The sequence below is a fragment of the Mchenga conophoros genome, linkage group LG16, assembly GCF_057382185.1.
Source record: "Mchenga conophoros isolate Kocher_MC1m ecotype Shallow Benthic linkage group LG16, M_conophoros_male_GT1.1, whole genome shotgun sequence".
Lineage (NCBI taxonomy): Eukaryota > Metazoa > Chordata > Actinopteri > Cichliformes > Cichlidae > Mchenga > Mchenga conophoros.
In genome coordinates, this window is record NC_140541.1 from 25,391,899 (window position 1) to 25,408,799 (window position 16,901).

The following is a 16,901-nucleotide window of genomic DNA, read 5'->3' on the forward strand; positions in this document are numbered from 1 at the left end:
TTTCTGAAACCGTTAATGCACTTAAATAACGCACGCCCATGCGTAGGTGTTAAGAATAAATAGTACGAGATCTAGCAGCAGACTTTCATGAATCAAAACCACCAATCAAAATGCTACTCTTGGGTGAAATGCGGAATATATTAATGTCATAGTCAGACGTTGATCTTTTGAAGTTTTTTTTTTTTTTTTGGAGGGTCTGATGAAAGCCTGTGTGTGTGTTTGAAGTGTGCAGAGCAGCTGGCTTTGTGTTTGTGGACTCCTCCCGTTGTGTGATGAAGTTCAGATGCGCGCCGTTGTTCCGTACGCGCGTCACCAGGGGCACAGAGGAGCTTCCCGACGCGAGGGGTGGATGGAGAAATGTGTGGATCACGATCACGGGAGGCTTTGCACATGACATTACCCACCCCTTGCCTCCTCGTTTGACTGACGCCCTTCGACTTTTACAGGATATGCCGCCACCCTTTGTGTAAACCGAGCTGCTTTGGATTCACACATCCAGCCACCGTGTTTCGTTTCGCGTCTGTCTTCCAGCAGAGAAGCTCTACGGGGCGACTCGGACCGTAAACATCGCCTCGGTCACTGGCCTTTATGTTGTAGGTTACTCAGAGGAGCCTGAGTGCGTGTTTTATTTTTTTCCCCCTTTGATACAGGAAATGTTGGCATGGCTGCCTCGGGAGCACATAAGTGTCCGAAGAGCGAGAAGTTGGACGAGGCGCAGGCTTTGGCCAAGAGCTGCGCTGGGAGACCAGATTTCCTGCCTTGTGATGGACTCTCCATATGCGCCACGCACAGTCACGGGAAGTGCTTCAAGCTGCACTGGTGCTGTCACTTGGGCTGGTGTCACTGTAAGTTTGTAGTTTATCAGCTGCATTTATTTCAAAGAATCGATTCTCACTATCACCGAAGGCACTGCTGGCAAATGTGCGTGGTATTTGGTTGTTATGTGTATGTGTTTAGTTAAAACCACACAAGCACTGTTGCCTTCCTCCACTGAAAGGCTCAGAATGAGGCAGATATGAACTTTATTTGTTAAACAAGTTATAACGCTTCACAGATTATGTAAAGGTTGTCCGTCAGTCTGATTTCTTACATGCGCCTACAGGCAGCATTGGCTTCCCCTCGGGAGAAGCTGATGTCGTTTCCTGTTATTTGATTGTTTGTTTGGTGTAACTTCTTCATTTTATTGCTGTACTCGCTCCTGTAATACTTCATCATCAGTTTATATGTGATCGAAGTTAATTCTTCCTACCCTTCCTCTTGCTGTATGAATAGTTTATGCCGTCTAGACAATGGAGGCTGAACAATTTATAAATTTACTAGTAGATTTACTACTGTACAGCTCTGCTATTTTTTAAGCTTGTTTTTCAGGCTTTGTGAAACTGGTCGACACAGTCTGATGACACAAACCCGAGTCACCACTTTCATTTCTCTTTTCAGGATGATTCCGTGTTTTATTTTTGAGCAAAAGTCCCGTAAAAGCACACAATGACCAGACACAGTTATTCCCCCATTGACCTACAGTCTGATAATTCACTTCTCTGTGCCACTGCTGTCCAAAAAAAGCAGATCACTCTTTTATTAGATTGGCAGTGAGTGTCGTTAACACTCACTAGGGCAGTAGAATATGTATTAATCCACTGCTGAAAATAGTCCCAGACTAAATCCACTATTTACTCCCGTTTTTTAGCATTATGCCTTAACTGTGAAAATTCCTGAGCCACAGCTGTCTTTGTGACCCATTTTTTTCAAGACAACAGGGAGGACTGTTGGAAGGGCTGAACCTTTATTATTTTTTTACCTACTGAAAAATGCAATTTGTTGACAACAACAAGAAATGGAATATTTCACCATCCTTTAATATGTTGTAGCCACAGCCCTCATCACATGCTCACACAAGTATCATGCACTCAACTGCTATTCTTGAGCCACAACACTGAACTCTGCAGCCTTGTAGTAATTTCATTTGTATCGACTATTGCATTGACTGTAATGGGGATGAAGTGCAGGGGTGCAGCTCCACTCGCACACGCACACTTTCCTTTCCTTTCCACTTTGTTTGTGCGCCACGCTTGCCATTTGAACCTCGCTCGACCTGACACCCTGAGACCACCGCAGATTCCCAGTAGCCGGGCCTGCACCTGACAGGATGTCCCTCTCTCTGTGCTGCCCTAATTTATCCCCATCTCTGGCTGCCCAGAAAATCCTCAGATCAGTGTAAAACACAATCACCATCTACCCTGCACCACTCACTCTGAGCTTATAGTGTGCAACTGCACAAGTCACATTGTAATCTTTGCTGTGTAATCGTTGGATTTAGACGCCCGCCTCCGTCCGGAATGAGCCAGGCGGTTTTTGAAATATCAGATGTGGCAGAAAAATGATGAATTCCTTCCAGTGTTTATTACAAGCCACATACAGCATTTATGACTCCACGCAAAGCCCATTCTGTGTTTCATCATTTGTCAACATTTAGACTTGCTCCTCCTTTCTGTTTTTGAAATGTTCATTACTCTGACTGAAAGTGTGCCACAAAATAGACACAGAGCTTGTTATGATATAGGAGAAAGAACCAGGCATATCCTAATGGAGCTTCTCACCTTCTCATCTCCTTCCACTGCAATTCAAAGGTTCCCCTCGCACCACGGTGAAAATAAACCAGCTAAGACTGCTGAATCAGGCAGAACCAGGGCACCCAGTGAGAGAAGTACACTAGCACGCCTTCACAAAGCCTTCCTGCTCGGCTCACGCCCTTCTCCTCTAGAAATCCATAATAACACTGGATGCAAAAGCAGGAAATGTTGTAACAGCCTTATCTTGTCACGTTTTCATTTTGAATGTGCCTGCGACGGCCGCCTGGAGTATAAACTTATTCTGAAGCTGATAATTGTGCATTCACCACAGGGAGTCTTGCCGGGCTGCCTTTTTAATTACATTTTTAATAGGTTCCCAGCAAAACAAATACAAAAGGTCACTGCATATGAAGACTCGGCTCAGCAATTTAAATTCACAAACTAAAATTCTTTCCATTATCTCACCTGTAGAGCAGCGTGAGATGATTAGGTGTGACTTAACGCCTGGCTTCTTCTATTTTTATGTGCCTGCTGCAAACTGAACGCATCCACAATGCATTTCTTCCAGTTTTTGTCAAAAGTTTCCATTTAGTTGTGGAAACTTTTGACAAAAAACAAAACAAAAACGACCACGGAAAAAAGATGGTGGAAACTAGAATTAGATGTAGGTGGAAGCAATGTTCCCAGCTGGTGACAACATCAGTCCAAGCCTCTCATTAGCAGTAATTAGCTGTGTTTAGTGTCACCGCCAATATGTCATGTCTGATGAGGGCTTTTGCTCAAAGCGGCGCTGAAACCACCTGGCTGAACACTTTTTTTCCCTCCTTCTCTCACTTCTCACACTTTATTCTTTAAGAATTGATTACAATTACCAAGCAGAGCAATGAATTACTCATTACGAAAGCCTAACAGAGTCTGTAATGAGTCCTGAACAGTCTTGTCAGTCTGCTTGTACTCTGCCAGGACTAATTTTGAACTTGTAGATACAAGAAAATGGGATCTTTCTGTCAGGCTCCCAGGGCAGTCTCATCCGTTACACCACGCAGCAGAATCTCGCAACTATTTCTAAAGGGAAATACAGAGATTTGTTGAATATAGCCCTGTGCTGTATTGACCGGTTTGGTGACGGGTTCAAAATTTATAGCACTGCCAAATCATAAAAAGCTTCACCGATTATAAAGGGATCAATATATTGTCAGCACGGGCCTGAGGGGATGTTTTTGATTGATTGCTCATGTTTAGGATCTGCAGCCCTTCAGTCGCTTTAAATGCTGGTGTATCAGTGATGGATGCAGAGCATCGCTTTTGTTTTAATGGACAGGTTTGTGTTACTGCCATCTGACAAGAATACCTGACCAAGTCGGTTCTGAAAAGACTCCAACTTTGTCGTGTCCTTACTTAATTAATAAGAAGCACGTGTCCACAGGATTCATAATTTCCACGCTCAGTTGTTGCCCATGCAGAGGGCTTCAAATTGTCTTCTTCTTCTTTGCATAGAATTGAGGTTTCAGCTACTTTATTCAAATCGGTGTTTTGATCAAAATGAAGAAGGTTCATAGCATTTCTTCCTTCAAATAGTGCTAGCACAGTTTGCTGAACTATTTGTTATATACAGGAAAGTCTGCACAGCAGCCACTGTGATGGTTTTGATTTTAAATTCGTGGGCAGACAGCGCAGGAGCTGTTTGTCCAATCAGATGCAGCTCGGGGTTTGTTGGAGGCTCCAGGAGAGAGAGTGCACCTTTTAGTTCTCTGTCTAGTGGTTTTTCCATTAGTGTGCGTTGCTGGAAAGTAACATGAGCCCTTCCTTTAGACTGCTGAAACTTGGAGCTGAACTTTAGAATACATCGTTACAGAGGAAAACACCGCAGCTGGCATGCAGTTACTTTTAACAGGTCCACAATTTAGGTGGCAAATTTGTTGTGATGTGATTTAAAAGGGCAAGAAAAAGCCTTAACTGTTTCTTTTTGTGTGTTTTTATGCATGATGTGATATCCAGAATGCTTCCACGCATTATTTCTTTATTCGTGTTTATTCATTTTTGTTCCGTTCCTGGATTTTGCATTAACCGAGGGAAAAGCAATCGACTGTTTCATTAACAAGACACTTTGACAAGTCGCAGAAAGCACACGTGTAAATAATAAAATCAACAATGGCTGAAATTTGTTTAGCTGCTTCGGGCGCATTGATCATGCTGGCTCATTGTCTCTGTAATGGCTTACGGGACACTGGCGTGTAACGGCGCCTTGTTATTAGTTCCTATGGATTCTCCTTAGACTGTAAAGCAGAGTCAAGTAATGGCCAGCAGTTGGGGACTTCTTTGGTTAGACTGTGAAAAAGCCTACAGGAAAAAAAACCCCTCAAATGGCCTCAGTAGACACCTTCCTGATGATTTCATGGTCTCAACCTCCAGTTTCACATCCTACTGAAAACAACATTATGTTTATTTTGTAAATTACAGTCCCCATTAGAGTTGAAAACAATTATAAAGCAGGTCGGTGATCTATCACGGCTGCATGAGCACCCAGTGTCCCCTGATTTCTCAGAGACATCCCCCGTTCTTTGTGTCTGGTTTTAGAACGAGATGGCACGAACAAAGGGGTGACATCACGGTGGCCACCTACAGCCATTTTTTATATACAGCCTGTGGTTTCTCTTTCTGTGACGGGCCAAAATCTCTGCTATAACAAAGGCTTGCTTTGCTGATTGGTCACTAGAGCATCAATAGATCACTTTTGGCGTGCACAGAATGATTTCATAAGATAATTACAGATTGTTTAAGAGATCGATTCTTGGCCATTGTCGCCAGGAGTGATCAGTATCTCTTTTTAATGGACAAAAAAAGTCTTAAAGGGGAATTCTGTCAATTTTACACATCAGTGTGTGGTTACATATTGCGAGGAGCACTCATGTAAAGGTAAAAAAAATCCCTTTGAATTCCCTTCAGTGCCTCTTGAGTCAGTGTAGGCTGGAGGTGTGCAGTTGAAAAGAAGTGAGCTTGACAGACATCTGTAACCTGCTCCTTATCTCTGCATGTGGCTACATTATCTGCTACCTGCACAACACACTTGAATCTCTAACCAAACTGTCACGTTTGTATTGCATTGACCAGAAAAAAGTATTCTCTAATTAGAATAAATAAAAGAACTGTGTTAAAGCAGTGCAGTGCTAAATCAGTGGAGGGCTTTTCAGTGGTGTACTGTTTTGTGTGCACAGGGACACAGTCAGGAGTGTTTCATTAGGGTTACAGACTAAACAGTGGACTTCCAAGTGGCTGCCTCCGGAGGCATGAAACAGGAAGCACGATGCCGGGTTGGACCGTCCTCTTCCATGAAACCTGAAACTTGTGTTGTTTCCCCCTTAGCGCAGCCCCTTTTTGTTGGCCAGATTTAAACACAAAGAGCAGCGGATGTTGGAGCCTGTAGTATCCGCTGGCCGACTGGGCGCAGCAGCTGTTATGAGGAATGATAACAATCTGCTAAAATAATTGTTTTTGTTCGATGGGTTTTGCCAACATGCTGCTTTGAACTGGTATGTGGCACATTCAGTGGGCTACGTAAAGCCGGTTGGCTTCAGCTCAAACATGCAAAATATCAAACTGAGGGGGATGTTAATGACTCATTCACTGCTGAGGCTTCGACGTGAGCCAATATCGAAATGACATAATGTGTGTGTGATGCTGACTACATGTTGGGCTTGTCAACAATAATCCAGCTGCAGCTGGTAGGGCAGTAGAAGAGTTGATATTTTTTACAGTGTGATTTTGAAGGGGAGCAGGGGACTGATGGGCTGCAGGCAGCATTTTCCAGAGAATCTACCTCCTGTATTAAAACAGTCTTTGCAGCCCTCGGCCAGCTACAGGCCCAGGAGAGAGGAGGCGTGCAAGATGGAGACGTGCGGTAGCAGAGGAGTACTCGACTCCCTCCTCTGAGCAATCTGCATCTCCCTGCTTGTTCTTCCACTTCCTTATTAACCTTTTCAACTCTTGAGTTTTACTATAAATAACTTTGCATCTTTACGCAACATTCTTTGTGTACCGGTTTCAACACTTTATCTAGCTAAATAATCACTAAAATAATCCAGATGATGTTTTTTATGTATATATTGAAGATACTTTTCATTCCCTGCTTTCAAATTGAAAAAGCTGCTTTCGTAATTAGAATTTTGTAATGAAAATCTGTTAATTCTTCATTGGCTTATTTACATCTCCTTTAGTTAATGACCTCATTTATATCCCAAATGCTTTTAATCGGTCCCTGGTGAACTTGTTGGGTTTAGCTGGGTTTTAATTGTAACGTGATGAAAAGCTTTTCAGTCGAGAGTCATTCCTCCCCTTCACGAAGTGCAAAGCGTGTCCCGCGCCCGGTCGACCGAGGCTGCCGTCAGCAGAAAAACACAGCGCCCGTGTTTGTGTTGAGAACCTCCCATTGTTTGACACCGAAGGACTGAAACCATCTGACATTCACTGTTGATGTTGCAGCTGTCTGATGGTTTTTTTATGCTGCCAATCTTCATTTGTAGCAGGACAAATTTCTCGTGGCATCATTTTGTCTGTTTGTCTGGGTATCTCTGACAAAAAGGACAAACATATGTTTTTCCCTCTCCACCATTTTCAGGCAGATTTATCTTTAAACCCTCACTATTCAAGGACAACACTGTCACATTTGTCTTATTGTCTTCAAAATCCAAAACAAACAGCGAGGAACTGATTATATTAACAAGTTTCGCCTGTGTAGATAAAGCTTGTTTTGTTATTACTCCACTTTTCATTCTGTTGCCCTCAAAAAACTGCTAAACAGTGAGTCACAGCATCGCCTGCACGCACACTGCTCTATAATAGTTAATTTAGCTCTTTTCATTTCACAAATGCAAAACGAAAAGAAACACGTTGAATATTTTTGCTTTGTCCATGAATGAAAAATGTCCCATGCCGGGAGTTTGTGCAGCATGTGGTGAATGTTGCAGACTGTCCTTTCTTTGTCGGGACATGTGGTCTTTGTTAGTGCGGAAATACAAACATGCACAGAGCGGGGGCAGCACACGCAGAGGTCACCCAACAACTGACGTCTGACGTTGTCATGCGAGGCCTGCAGCACCGGGCAGCACATTGTTAGAGTACAGCTCAATATCAATAAAGCTGCTCAGACAGAGCTGGTGTCGGTTTCAGTCGTCACTGAGCAGTGTACGTACATACAACCCTATAAAAGCTATTGCTGAGTGCAATATTTATTTTAGTCAGAAAAGAAATGCAAGTTTTATCAATCTTACATAATTTTAATCGCTTGGAAAGCCCAAACATATTCTGTGGGTAGTTTTCAGTTCCGGTGGATTGGTTTTATACAGGGGCGGGATTGGTAATTGGTTTACCAACGCAAATGAACTCATTTGTACACCTCAAAATTGGCTCAATTTACTGCAGTTTCAAGCTAGTGGTCTCAAAAGACAAAAAATAATAATAATTGTGTGCACAGCATTGTCATCAGTGCGACCAGGCTGGGCTTTTAGTATGCTGGGTGCTGGTATTCGTGTCGAAGCATAGTGTAGCTGATATTCACATGTTGGTTTTGTTCTTGCATCGTAATAGTTATATTCTTGTTGTGATGTCATAGCTTTCAAGTGTGGGGAAAAAAGGTCCTTGATTGTATAAAACCCCCCATCAACATTTCATGTGTTTTCTTTATTAATTTATACAATATAATAAATATACTGTCAAGTCAGGTTTGTTGTTAGCCAAGTTTACGTTACTTATGTTGGTTTGCTACAGCCTTTAATAGCACTAGCTAACCCCTTGAACAGTGTTGGTCAAGTTACTTGAAAAAAGTAATCAGTAACTAATTACTGATTACTTCCCCCAAAAAGTAATCCCGTTACTTTACTGATTACTTATTTTCAAAAGTAATTAATTACTTAGTTACTTAGTTACTTATTAAAAACACGATTTACAACCTGAATAGGTGATAAAGCGATAGATCTTTCAGCCCAATTCTACTTTTTCTACATAATCCATCATACAAAATGTAATCAAATGGAAAAGTCTCTTTTTAAAACTTGTTTTATTAGTTTTAATCTTTTAACTTTATGCATCAAGCAAAAAATTTAATTATATGCAACATTCTCTGACTTGAAGAAATTAGTTTAACATTTAAACCACATTCCAGCACATAATATAAAATATTTTTTTGTGTTTACACTCACTCTTTCAAATAGATGCAAGTAAAACACAGCAGAAAATAAATAAAATCAAAGACTAGCGGTCCTGTTGCTCTATTTTCACCTGTAAAGCAGGAGTGGGGTAGGCGGAGGTGTGCTCTGGTGCAGGTGTGCTGCAGCGGTCAGGTGAAGAATCTGCGAGTTTCTCTGTGAATTTCCCATTACGTCGTTGCGTACTCGGAGCTTGTTTAGGGTTTTTTTTTCGGTGTAAAAATAAGTTTTCTTCCCACGAACGATGGACACTAATGTTTTTGTCACTTTTTATGGAATCAAACTCAAAGTAAGTACTTCCACGTTTTAAACGCTGCACGCTCATACTCTCTCCTGTACTCGATATATGATCCATTGTTGATCTGCACACAGCTGTTGTCACGAACGTCGCACTCGCTTACGTCACTGTCATGAGACATTCTCGCAAACAAATCACGGTTTTAGTAACGCAGTAACGCAGCGTTCCTACGGGAAAGTAACGGTAATCTAATTACGGTTTATGCAATAGTAATCCCTTACTTTACTCGTTACTTTACTACTTAAAAGGTAATCAGATTACAGTAACGCGTTACAAGTCACATGTTACTGCCCATCTCTGCCCTTGAATGCTTAGACAATGTCGTTGGTCAGTGCGATGTTGAGCCTGATGATGCAGGATCAACACCAACATGGGGATATCAGATCGTGCGTCCAAGCACCACCACTGATCTGATTGTTCTGTTGGAAACCTGAGTGGATGAACATACAGAGATGAGGTGCTCCAACCTGTACTTATGATGTTCTTACTGTAGCACTGTGGCTATTTCAGGAGGACAGTGCCCGCCCCCTCTCTGCCAGCAGTAGAAAAGGCTTTTCTGAATCAGGAGGATAAACATTTAGTCCACATATCTCTGCTATTATGTCTCGGACATGCTGGGTTGATAACCAATGACCACTGCAAAGCTGCAGGCTGCGCAGATGGAAAGCAATTCCTTAACAACAGATCTGGACACTTGTGTGTAGAGGGGTGACTGCTCGTATCACATCCAAAAAAGGCCAAACCTCATATTATTGTCTTGCGAGGACTTATATTGTTTAACAGGATTTCAATTCTAGTTTTTGGCTATGGAGAGATTGGTACTTCAAACTGATATTTCCACACTACAGAGAAGTGCACAAGAGTAGAATTATTCAGGAATTTTAAACTAAAAGCATCTGTAAATTTTGTAAACGTTTACTATTGTCAGCTGTTTCTTGGATGTAACTTCTGAGTCTGAAAAATCATTGGAGCCAATGTGGAAGTGCTTTCAAGTTGTATTCTTTCTAACAGCCAACAGTAGGCGACTCCTCGGGTTTTAGAAAAAAGTTTGGCTACGCTGAAGTCTATGCGAAAACTATCCTTCGGCTCTCTTGATCTGTGGTCTCAGAAAACAGTTTTCCTGATGTGTTTATGGTTTAAACTGATGGTGTTAAGTCTTACTGAAAACAACATTATATTTATTTTTATGTTACGGTCCCCATTAAAAGCAGAGTATGCTTTAGGGCTGGCCAACCTTGTGATTGCTACTATATGAGCATGAAGTGTACCTCGGTTTTTCACTCAGATTAACCCGCCACTCATCATGTCTGGTATTAAAAACACTAAGCTGACTCGAGCCTTGGCTACAGGACTTTAATAAACAATTCAATAAGCGTTTAATTGATGTAGAAACCAAGGTCGCTCAATGAAACAAAAACCCAGCTGGTGTAGTTTCTTTTAAACCTTATTTTGTCATGATCCTGGGTCTGTTGACCCAGCGTTTTGAGTTTTAGTTTATGTAAGCCCGTCAGGTTTCCTAAGTTCATTTGTTATCATGCCTAGGTGTTTCTAGTTCTTATTATTTCCCCCTCGTGTTTCCAACTATGTTAAATCTCCCCTGCTCTTCATGCGTTTCATGTCTGTGTCTTACGTTGTCAAGTTCGGGTTGTCATGTCTATGTCTCTTTATGTTTCCTGTTTTATTGTGAAGAGGTCTGGTGTTTCTGTGTTCATCGTGTTCAGTTTTACTCTCCCACGGTGACGTCATTATGTTCATGTGTGCCAGCTGTTTCCCCATGTGTTCCCACTTCCCTCATCATCCTGTGTGTATTTAGTCCGTGTGCTTTCAGTCATTTGTTGTCAGGTCGTCTGCTCATCCATGTCTCATCCCCAGGTACCCATGTCAGTTCACTATGGTTAAGCTTTTTCATGTTTTGTTATTAGTTCACCCAGTTTAGGTTATTGTTTAGTTTTCACCGATGCCCGATTATTTTTACCCTCATTGCTAGCCTCAATAAACGGCTTGTTTTGTTTATCCACACTACGTTTTGGTCTGCGTTTGAGTCCTCCTCTGCAACACATACGGTCTGCCCCAGCCAGACCGTGACATATTTGAGTTTCTCTTTCTGTGTTGTTGACATGACTGACTTCATTTCTAAGCAAATGTCACCCTTGAACTCTTCCTTCCATACAGAGGCCTTTGGGGGGTTTCACAAAAATCTGGTCCAACGCCTTCATTTATTTCAAGCACGCAACCTGTTATAAGGAACCGAGAACTTCAGATGACGTCGTATTTTTCACTTGCAGATTCTCCACACGTTGGCAATTAAAGAACAAATAATATGAGAACAAAAGGTTCTGTTTTTGCATTATGATTGTTTTCCGGCTTGCAGTCTTTTTTATGTTTATTGGATACGGCACATAGTCCCAGTATTAAAAAACAGAAGCTTGTTTTTTTTCCCCCAACATATAAAGATTCTCTCTTCTCATTTTTTTTTCTCAGATTATTGTAAGTGAGATTTATCACACATACCGTACTGTCCTCGGGGCTCACAGAAACAGTGATATTTCTAAGAAAGTGCAGACACCTTGTAAATTTACAGACGAGCTGCACTCCTTCTGCAGGGCTGCTGAGGACAAGCAGTGTTGGTGTAGCGTTAGCTCCATATGCCTGTCTGTTTTGTTGTCTGACTGTGCATCTGTCTGTCTCCTAGTATTGCTCATGTTATTTGAAACTCCAGATGGATGAATGCAATTAGATGTAATATGCTAAAAAAAAGGCAACTAAATGTCAACACATCTCCTTCTACAGCTTTAGCTCTCATTTGTTGCCGCTTTCAAGCCTGCCTGAATGGGCTCATCTCAGTCTGAACATGGACCATTGAGTTTCTCTCATTAAGCAGAACAGCTACTCTACCTCCCTTTTTGTCTGCATCAATATTAGCTCTTGTGTTTGATATTAAAAATATTTACAAAGTCTGAAGATCCAGCCACATCCTCTTAAACGCCTTGCACGCCACGTGGCTAACGCAGTCTTGTATAATTTAATAGTGAGGTGGTCGCGTGAGTTATTCCACAGCACTGCAGCTCATCTGTAAGGCTTGTGCTTGCTTTAAAAAAAATGTTCTTCAGCATTGAAAACTCACTTTGTTCATTCATCAAAAAAAAGATGGCCTCCTCCCTAATTTGAAGCAGTTTGATATTGTCAGTGTAGCCTAGGAGAAGAGTTTGAATGGAACAAGGCAGCCACTAAAACAAAGGACAAGGACACACCACGAGAGGAAGAGAAGTGATGCGTTGGCTTGTCGTCTTCTGTAGTTTCTCTCTGTCTCCTGGGAGCCAGTTAAACACACATCTGAACTGCAATATTCAGGCAGCACAGAGTTGGAGGTGGTGGGCTGCAAACAATGAGTAACATCTGGGAGCTGTTATTTTGAACTATCACCAGCAGAACTTAATGTGGCATGGCTTAGAGTCTTCCAAAAAGAAAAACTATAGAAACACAGTCACTGTGCAGAAAAAATGCTATTTATTGGATTGAGAATGCAGGCTGCCTCATATATTAGAGCTTTGTATTTATATTATGTCAGTAATTCTAGTGTTAATCATGAAAACATCGGCTGTAAATATTGTACACACAAACCCTGTTATTTATTTTTTTTATATTTGAAGAATGAGTCTTGCATCAGTATTGAAGGGTCAGAAATGATTGTTGCTCTGCTTCAGCTGGCCTAAAGTTTACACTGTTTCAGTCTGGCTGCTGTTTCATTACAGATGTTGGAAAGAAGAAAGGCATCTTTAATTTGGCAGCAGAAAATGCTTTATTATCTCAAAATTACTCATAAGATTAAATAGGTGATCATCTGATTTTAGATAGATAGATAGATAGATAGATAGATAGATGCAGTGTGGGGACTTTGTCTTTGTCAAAACTACTTAAATGAATGCAGGAAAGAACAATCATATTTTGCTCGACCATGCAATACCATCTGGAAAGCATCTAATTGGCAATAGTTAAATTTTTCAGTGTGACAATAATCGCAAACACACCGCCAAAACAGTAAAAGCATGGCTGGATAAAAAAACAACAACAACAAAAACCCCACAAGTCACAAAATATAAACAAAGGGCATTGCAAGACTTTGCATGACTTTACTGTGACATCGACAGGGATTTGTTAAGCTAGCATCTTTCTTAGATTTGGGCATGTACTGGAATGTGTGGGAGTGGTTGACGTTCACGTACTCATGCTGTCTCCAGCATTGCTGTTGTGACTGAGATTGCTTGCTGTTGATATACGGTGTGTAGGTTTTCAGTCATCCAGGTCGCTGTAGTCCAAGAAGCTTGGGAAGAAAGCGATTGGACTCCGAAATTTCTTCAAGAAATTTAAAGTCCAGTCGCTTTCCTTCCAAGCTCCTTAGAATACAATGACATGGATGACTGAGAACCTACTCAAAAACCCAAATTTGATTTTTCCAAGGAAATTCTTGTCATATCATTGATGCTTGTTGATGCACATTGTGTCACTCAAACACACTCCTCTTCTCTTAGTGTTCTTTTTAACTATATACTGACATTTTCTTGCCTTTTTGGGAGCTGTGTTTCTCACTTTCAGATGAATATAATAAATCCTTGCTATTTTCCCTCCTTTTAAACATTTGCATGGGAAAGCACTTGAGCCATCAGCTGGTAAACCCTTCACAACATTTAGCTGCAGAATTTTTCTTTGTGTTGTTTGGTGTTTGGCAGGTAGTTTAGTGGGTTTGAAGAGTTTTTCCTTTCTTTTTTTTCTGAAAGCAGCTGCATACTGATGACATATGCAGATGCCAGAGGTGGGAGTAAATGGTGAAGGTGTGGGTCTGGAGACCAAAACGATTAGCTGAAAAATGCTACAAGTGGTTTAGGGGATAATTTTGTGTGGGTTTGTCACTATGTGCAACAGCTCTGCCATACAAGTAGGCAGTGGTGTCATTGTTAAAATACAAATGAATGTAACTGCATGTTTTGTTTTGTTTTGTTTTTCTTTAGGCAAGTACGTGTACCAGCCCATGACCAATGTGTGCCAGCTGCCCAGCACGACCGTGCCGCCTGTTGGCTCAGAGTACAGCAGCACCATCGACCTGTCCGTCTCTCTGGCCGAGCGCTTCCTGAAACTCGCCCCTTGCTTCAAGTCCCCGCCTCACCTGGAGTCCCCGAAGTACTGCGTGATCGCAGACCTGTTTGTGGACGACTACATCGTCAAACGTATCAATGGGAAGATGTGCTACGTGCAGCGTCCCCCGCCTCCTTTGCCAGAGCCGCCTCATCCTCCTACCCCCCCACCACCTGCTCCAGCTACACCTACGGTTCCCGAAAATCCCAGCCAGGCTCAGCAACCGCCCAAACCGACACCGTCAACTCAAAACGCACCTGCACCTGTGCAGCCAGTGCAGCAGGTATACGGTGAACACAAACACCCTTCCCCACTGGATAAGGTAAAAGGTCCCAAAATGGACCACTGTTCTTCTCCGTCAAGCTCCGAGGACTCCGGCATCAACGCCCTCGGTCTCCACTATTTGGAGTCCTGTGAGGAGGAGAGCGAGGAGGAGGAGGAGGAGGAGGATGACGAGTTGAGCACAGATGGAAACTCCAGCCCTGGGAGCCTCTGGGATCAGGATGACTGTTCTCTGCTCTCTCCCTCCAAGTCTATGATAGAAATCATCGAAAAGATTGAAACAACTGTGTAACTGACATGGCATCAAGGTGGAATTGATCTATAAGGAACATCTACGGAGCAGAAGCTTATTATTGAGAATAACTCTCAAGGATTTATGACATATGGACCAGTAGGAAACAAACCCCTCTCTAACGCTTCAGCAGGGCTTCGCCCGGTTGTTTTGGGATGAATTTGTTTTCCTGCAGGTGGCTGAGGACAGCGCACCTACAATCTGAAACAGCCTCTCCTCTGCCCGCATCCTCTGCACGGATTGAATTTGCTGAACTTATTACAATAAAGACAGAAGCACAAGAATATCAAGAACATGCACAGTTTACCAAAAAGACCTCCTCATGGTCGTGTGGAGAAAAATCAAAAATACAAAAAAGAATCTAGAGTAGGTGCACATCAGAGGAAATAGGAAAACAAGAAAAGGGGGACACTTTTTTTGTGACACTTCTCTTTAGGTATATATTACTGGAGCTAAATTATGTATGAACCAAGGTGGTATGAGTATGTTTCATGATGATAATGAGCAGTTAGGTAATTATTGTGTTCTCCAGTCAGTCAGTCTGTCAGACTTCGCTGCAATTCAGCATTCGAGTGGCAGATAAGCATGCCGTCCCTTGTTCTCCGGTCAGTGACTCCACCCACACATATTAGTAATTCTGACTCTTCAGCGTAATAACCACAAGGCCAGCTACCTCTCGTGGGCCTAAAGCACACCGGCCTTTTAACTCCTTAATTACTCAGCTCTGAGCTGCTCAGAGCAGGCGCACCTGCTTTTATCGCATTATTAAAAAGATTTGTGGCCCACAGTTTGTCTGCACTTTACTGACACCATCACGGGCAGTAGGGTAGGTAGGTCAGTGTTTGACAATCAAGAATTACAGAGAAGCACATTCCTATACTGAACCTGCCAGTGAGGACCAAGGATACTCTTATACCTTCTAAAAAATGTCTCAGACTTTACAGAAAATTTTTCTGACCACCTTTTCTGGTCAAGCTGAACTGAACGACAGTCCCGTTAAGCAAAACATGACTTGCACTGACCTCTATTAGCAGCCGAGAAATTGAATAGCACGGACGCGTCTCCGGTACAGCTGCAGTGACAGGGAGGGAAGTTGTCACAGTAGACACAAGTGAGACAAATATCGCTGAGGGAACATATCTAATTTATAATCTCATAATGATAATAACAATAATAATAATAAACCTACATTGTTAACTAGTTTGGGGACTTTTGAGAATGAAATGCCTTTTTCGTGATGACCAAAAGGGGGGTCTGGGGAGGTCATTCATTTTAGAGTAGTAGGTTACATCTTAAAAGATATTAGAGTGTGAGATAGGATGCCTGAATACCTGTTGTGATGTTGTGATTGGCATAAGAAACGAGTAGCTTATTAGTCAGATAGTAAAATGAAGCTGGGCGGCGTCTTTTATTTTAATGTTTAAAAACATTATTTTCCAGAGAGCTATCAGCAAAAATCACCACAGTTATCACAAATATTTATGGCTGCAATGTTATAAGCACTAGATGTTTAAAAAAAAAAGATGAAGAAGAAGAAGAAAAAAATCATTTTGCATGACTGCATTCACTTGCAGGATTCCCTCATGTCAAACTCCAATTAAAAACATGCTATCAAAGAACAAAGAAACCCTGTAATAGTTATTAAAACAAGGTGTTTTTATTCAGGGACAGCCCTGGACATTACACTGAGCACAGTCCCTTATAATGCAGTCGAAGAAAAATGCATTTTGTCCTTATTCTTGTTATATTATTATTTTCATATGAATAAATCTTAATGAAACTCACCTTTTTTCCCTCTCTCCTGGTTCATCTATTGTGGACAGCGCGAACACCCTCTGTAAAAAGAAAATGCACTCAAACGTCCTCCACACGACACACTGATGATGACTAATGCTCTCCAGAGCTGGAGTGGGTAACAAGAAAAAAACAAAGTAAAGTAAAGTGAGAGATACACTCGAACTGAGTCACTATTTCAGCTGTGGATGTCTGATCTAAACTGTGTTGAGGTATGTATCTTGCTGCCTTTGAAAGCTTTAATTACTTTGTGCTGCACATTTTAAACATTTTAAAGGGGCAGGAAAAACATCGGGAGTAGGTTGTAGTGGAAGATTTAAGATTGGACACATTCT

The 16,901-nt window shown here is 41.8% G+C and overlaps 1 protein-coding gene across 1 annotated transcript; it reads left to right on the plus strand.

Moving 5' to 3' along the window:
* Positions 1–62: 62 nt before the first annotated feature.
* Positions 63–16,556, plus strand: LOC146556905 (UPF0524 protein C3orf70 homolog B). The gene is made up of 2 exons (XM_085249905.1): positions 63–845; positions 14,075–16,556. The coding sequence occupies exons 1-2, from the start codon at positions 662–664 to the stop codon at positions 14,770–14,772; spliced, it is 882 nt and encodes a 293-aa protein (XP_085106031.1). The 5' UTR covers positions 63–661; the 3' UTR covers positions 14,773–16,556.
* Positions 16,557–16,901: the final 345 nt, after the last annotated feature.

Bases quoted from the DNA above. Each gene is read 5' to 3' on its own strand.
- LOC146556905 (XM_085249905.1), top strand. From the start codon at position 662: ATGGCTGCCTCGGGAGCACATAAGTGTCCGAAGAGCGAGAAGTTGGAC. The intron at 846-14,074 runs GTAAGTTTGTAG...GTTTTTCTTTAG, and splicing joins TCACTTGGGCTGGTGTCACT to GCAAGTACGTGTACCAGCCC.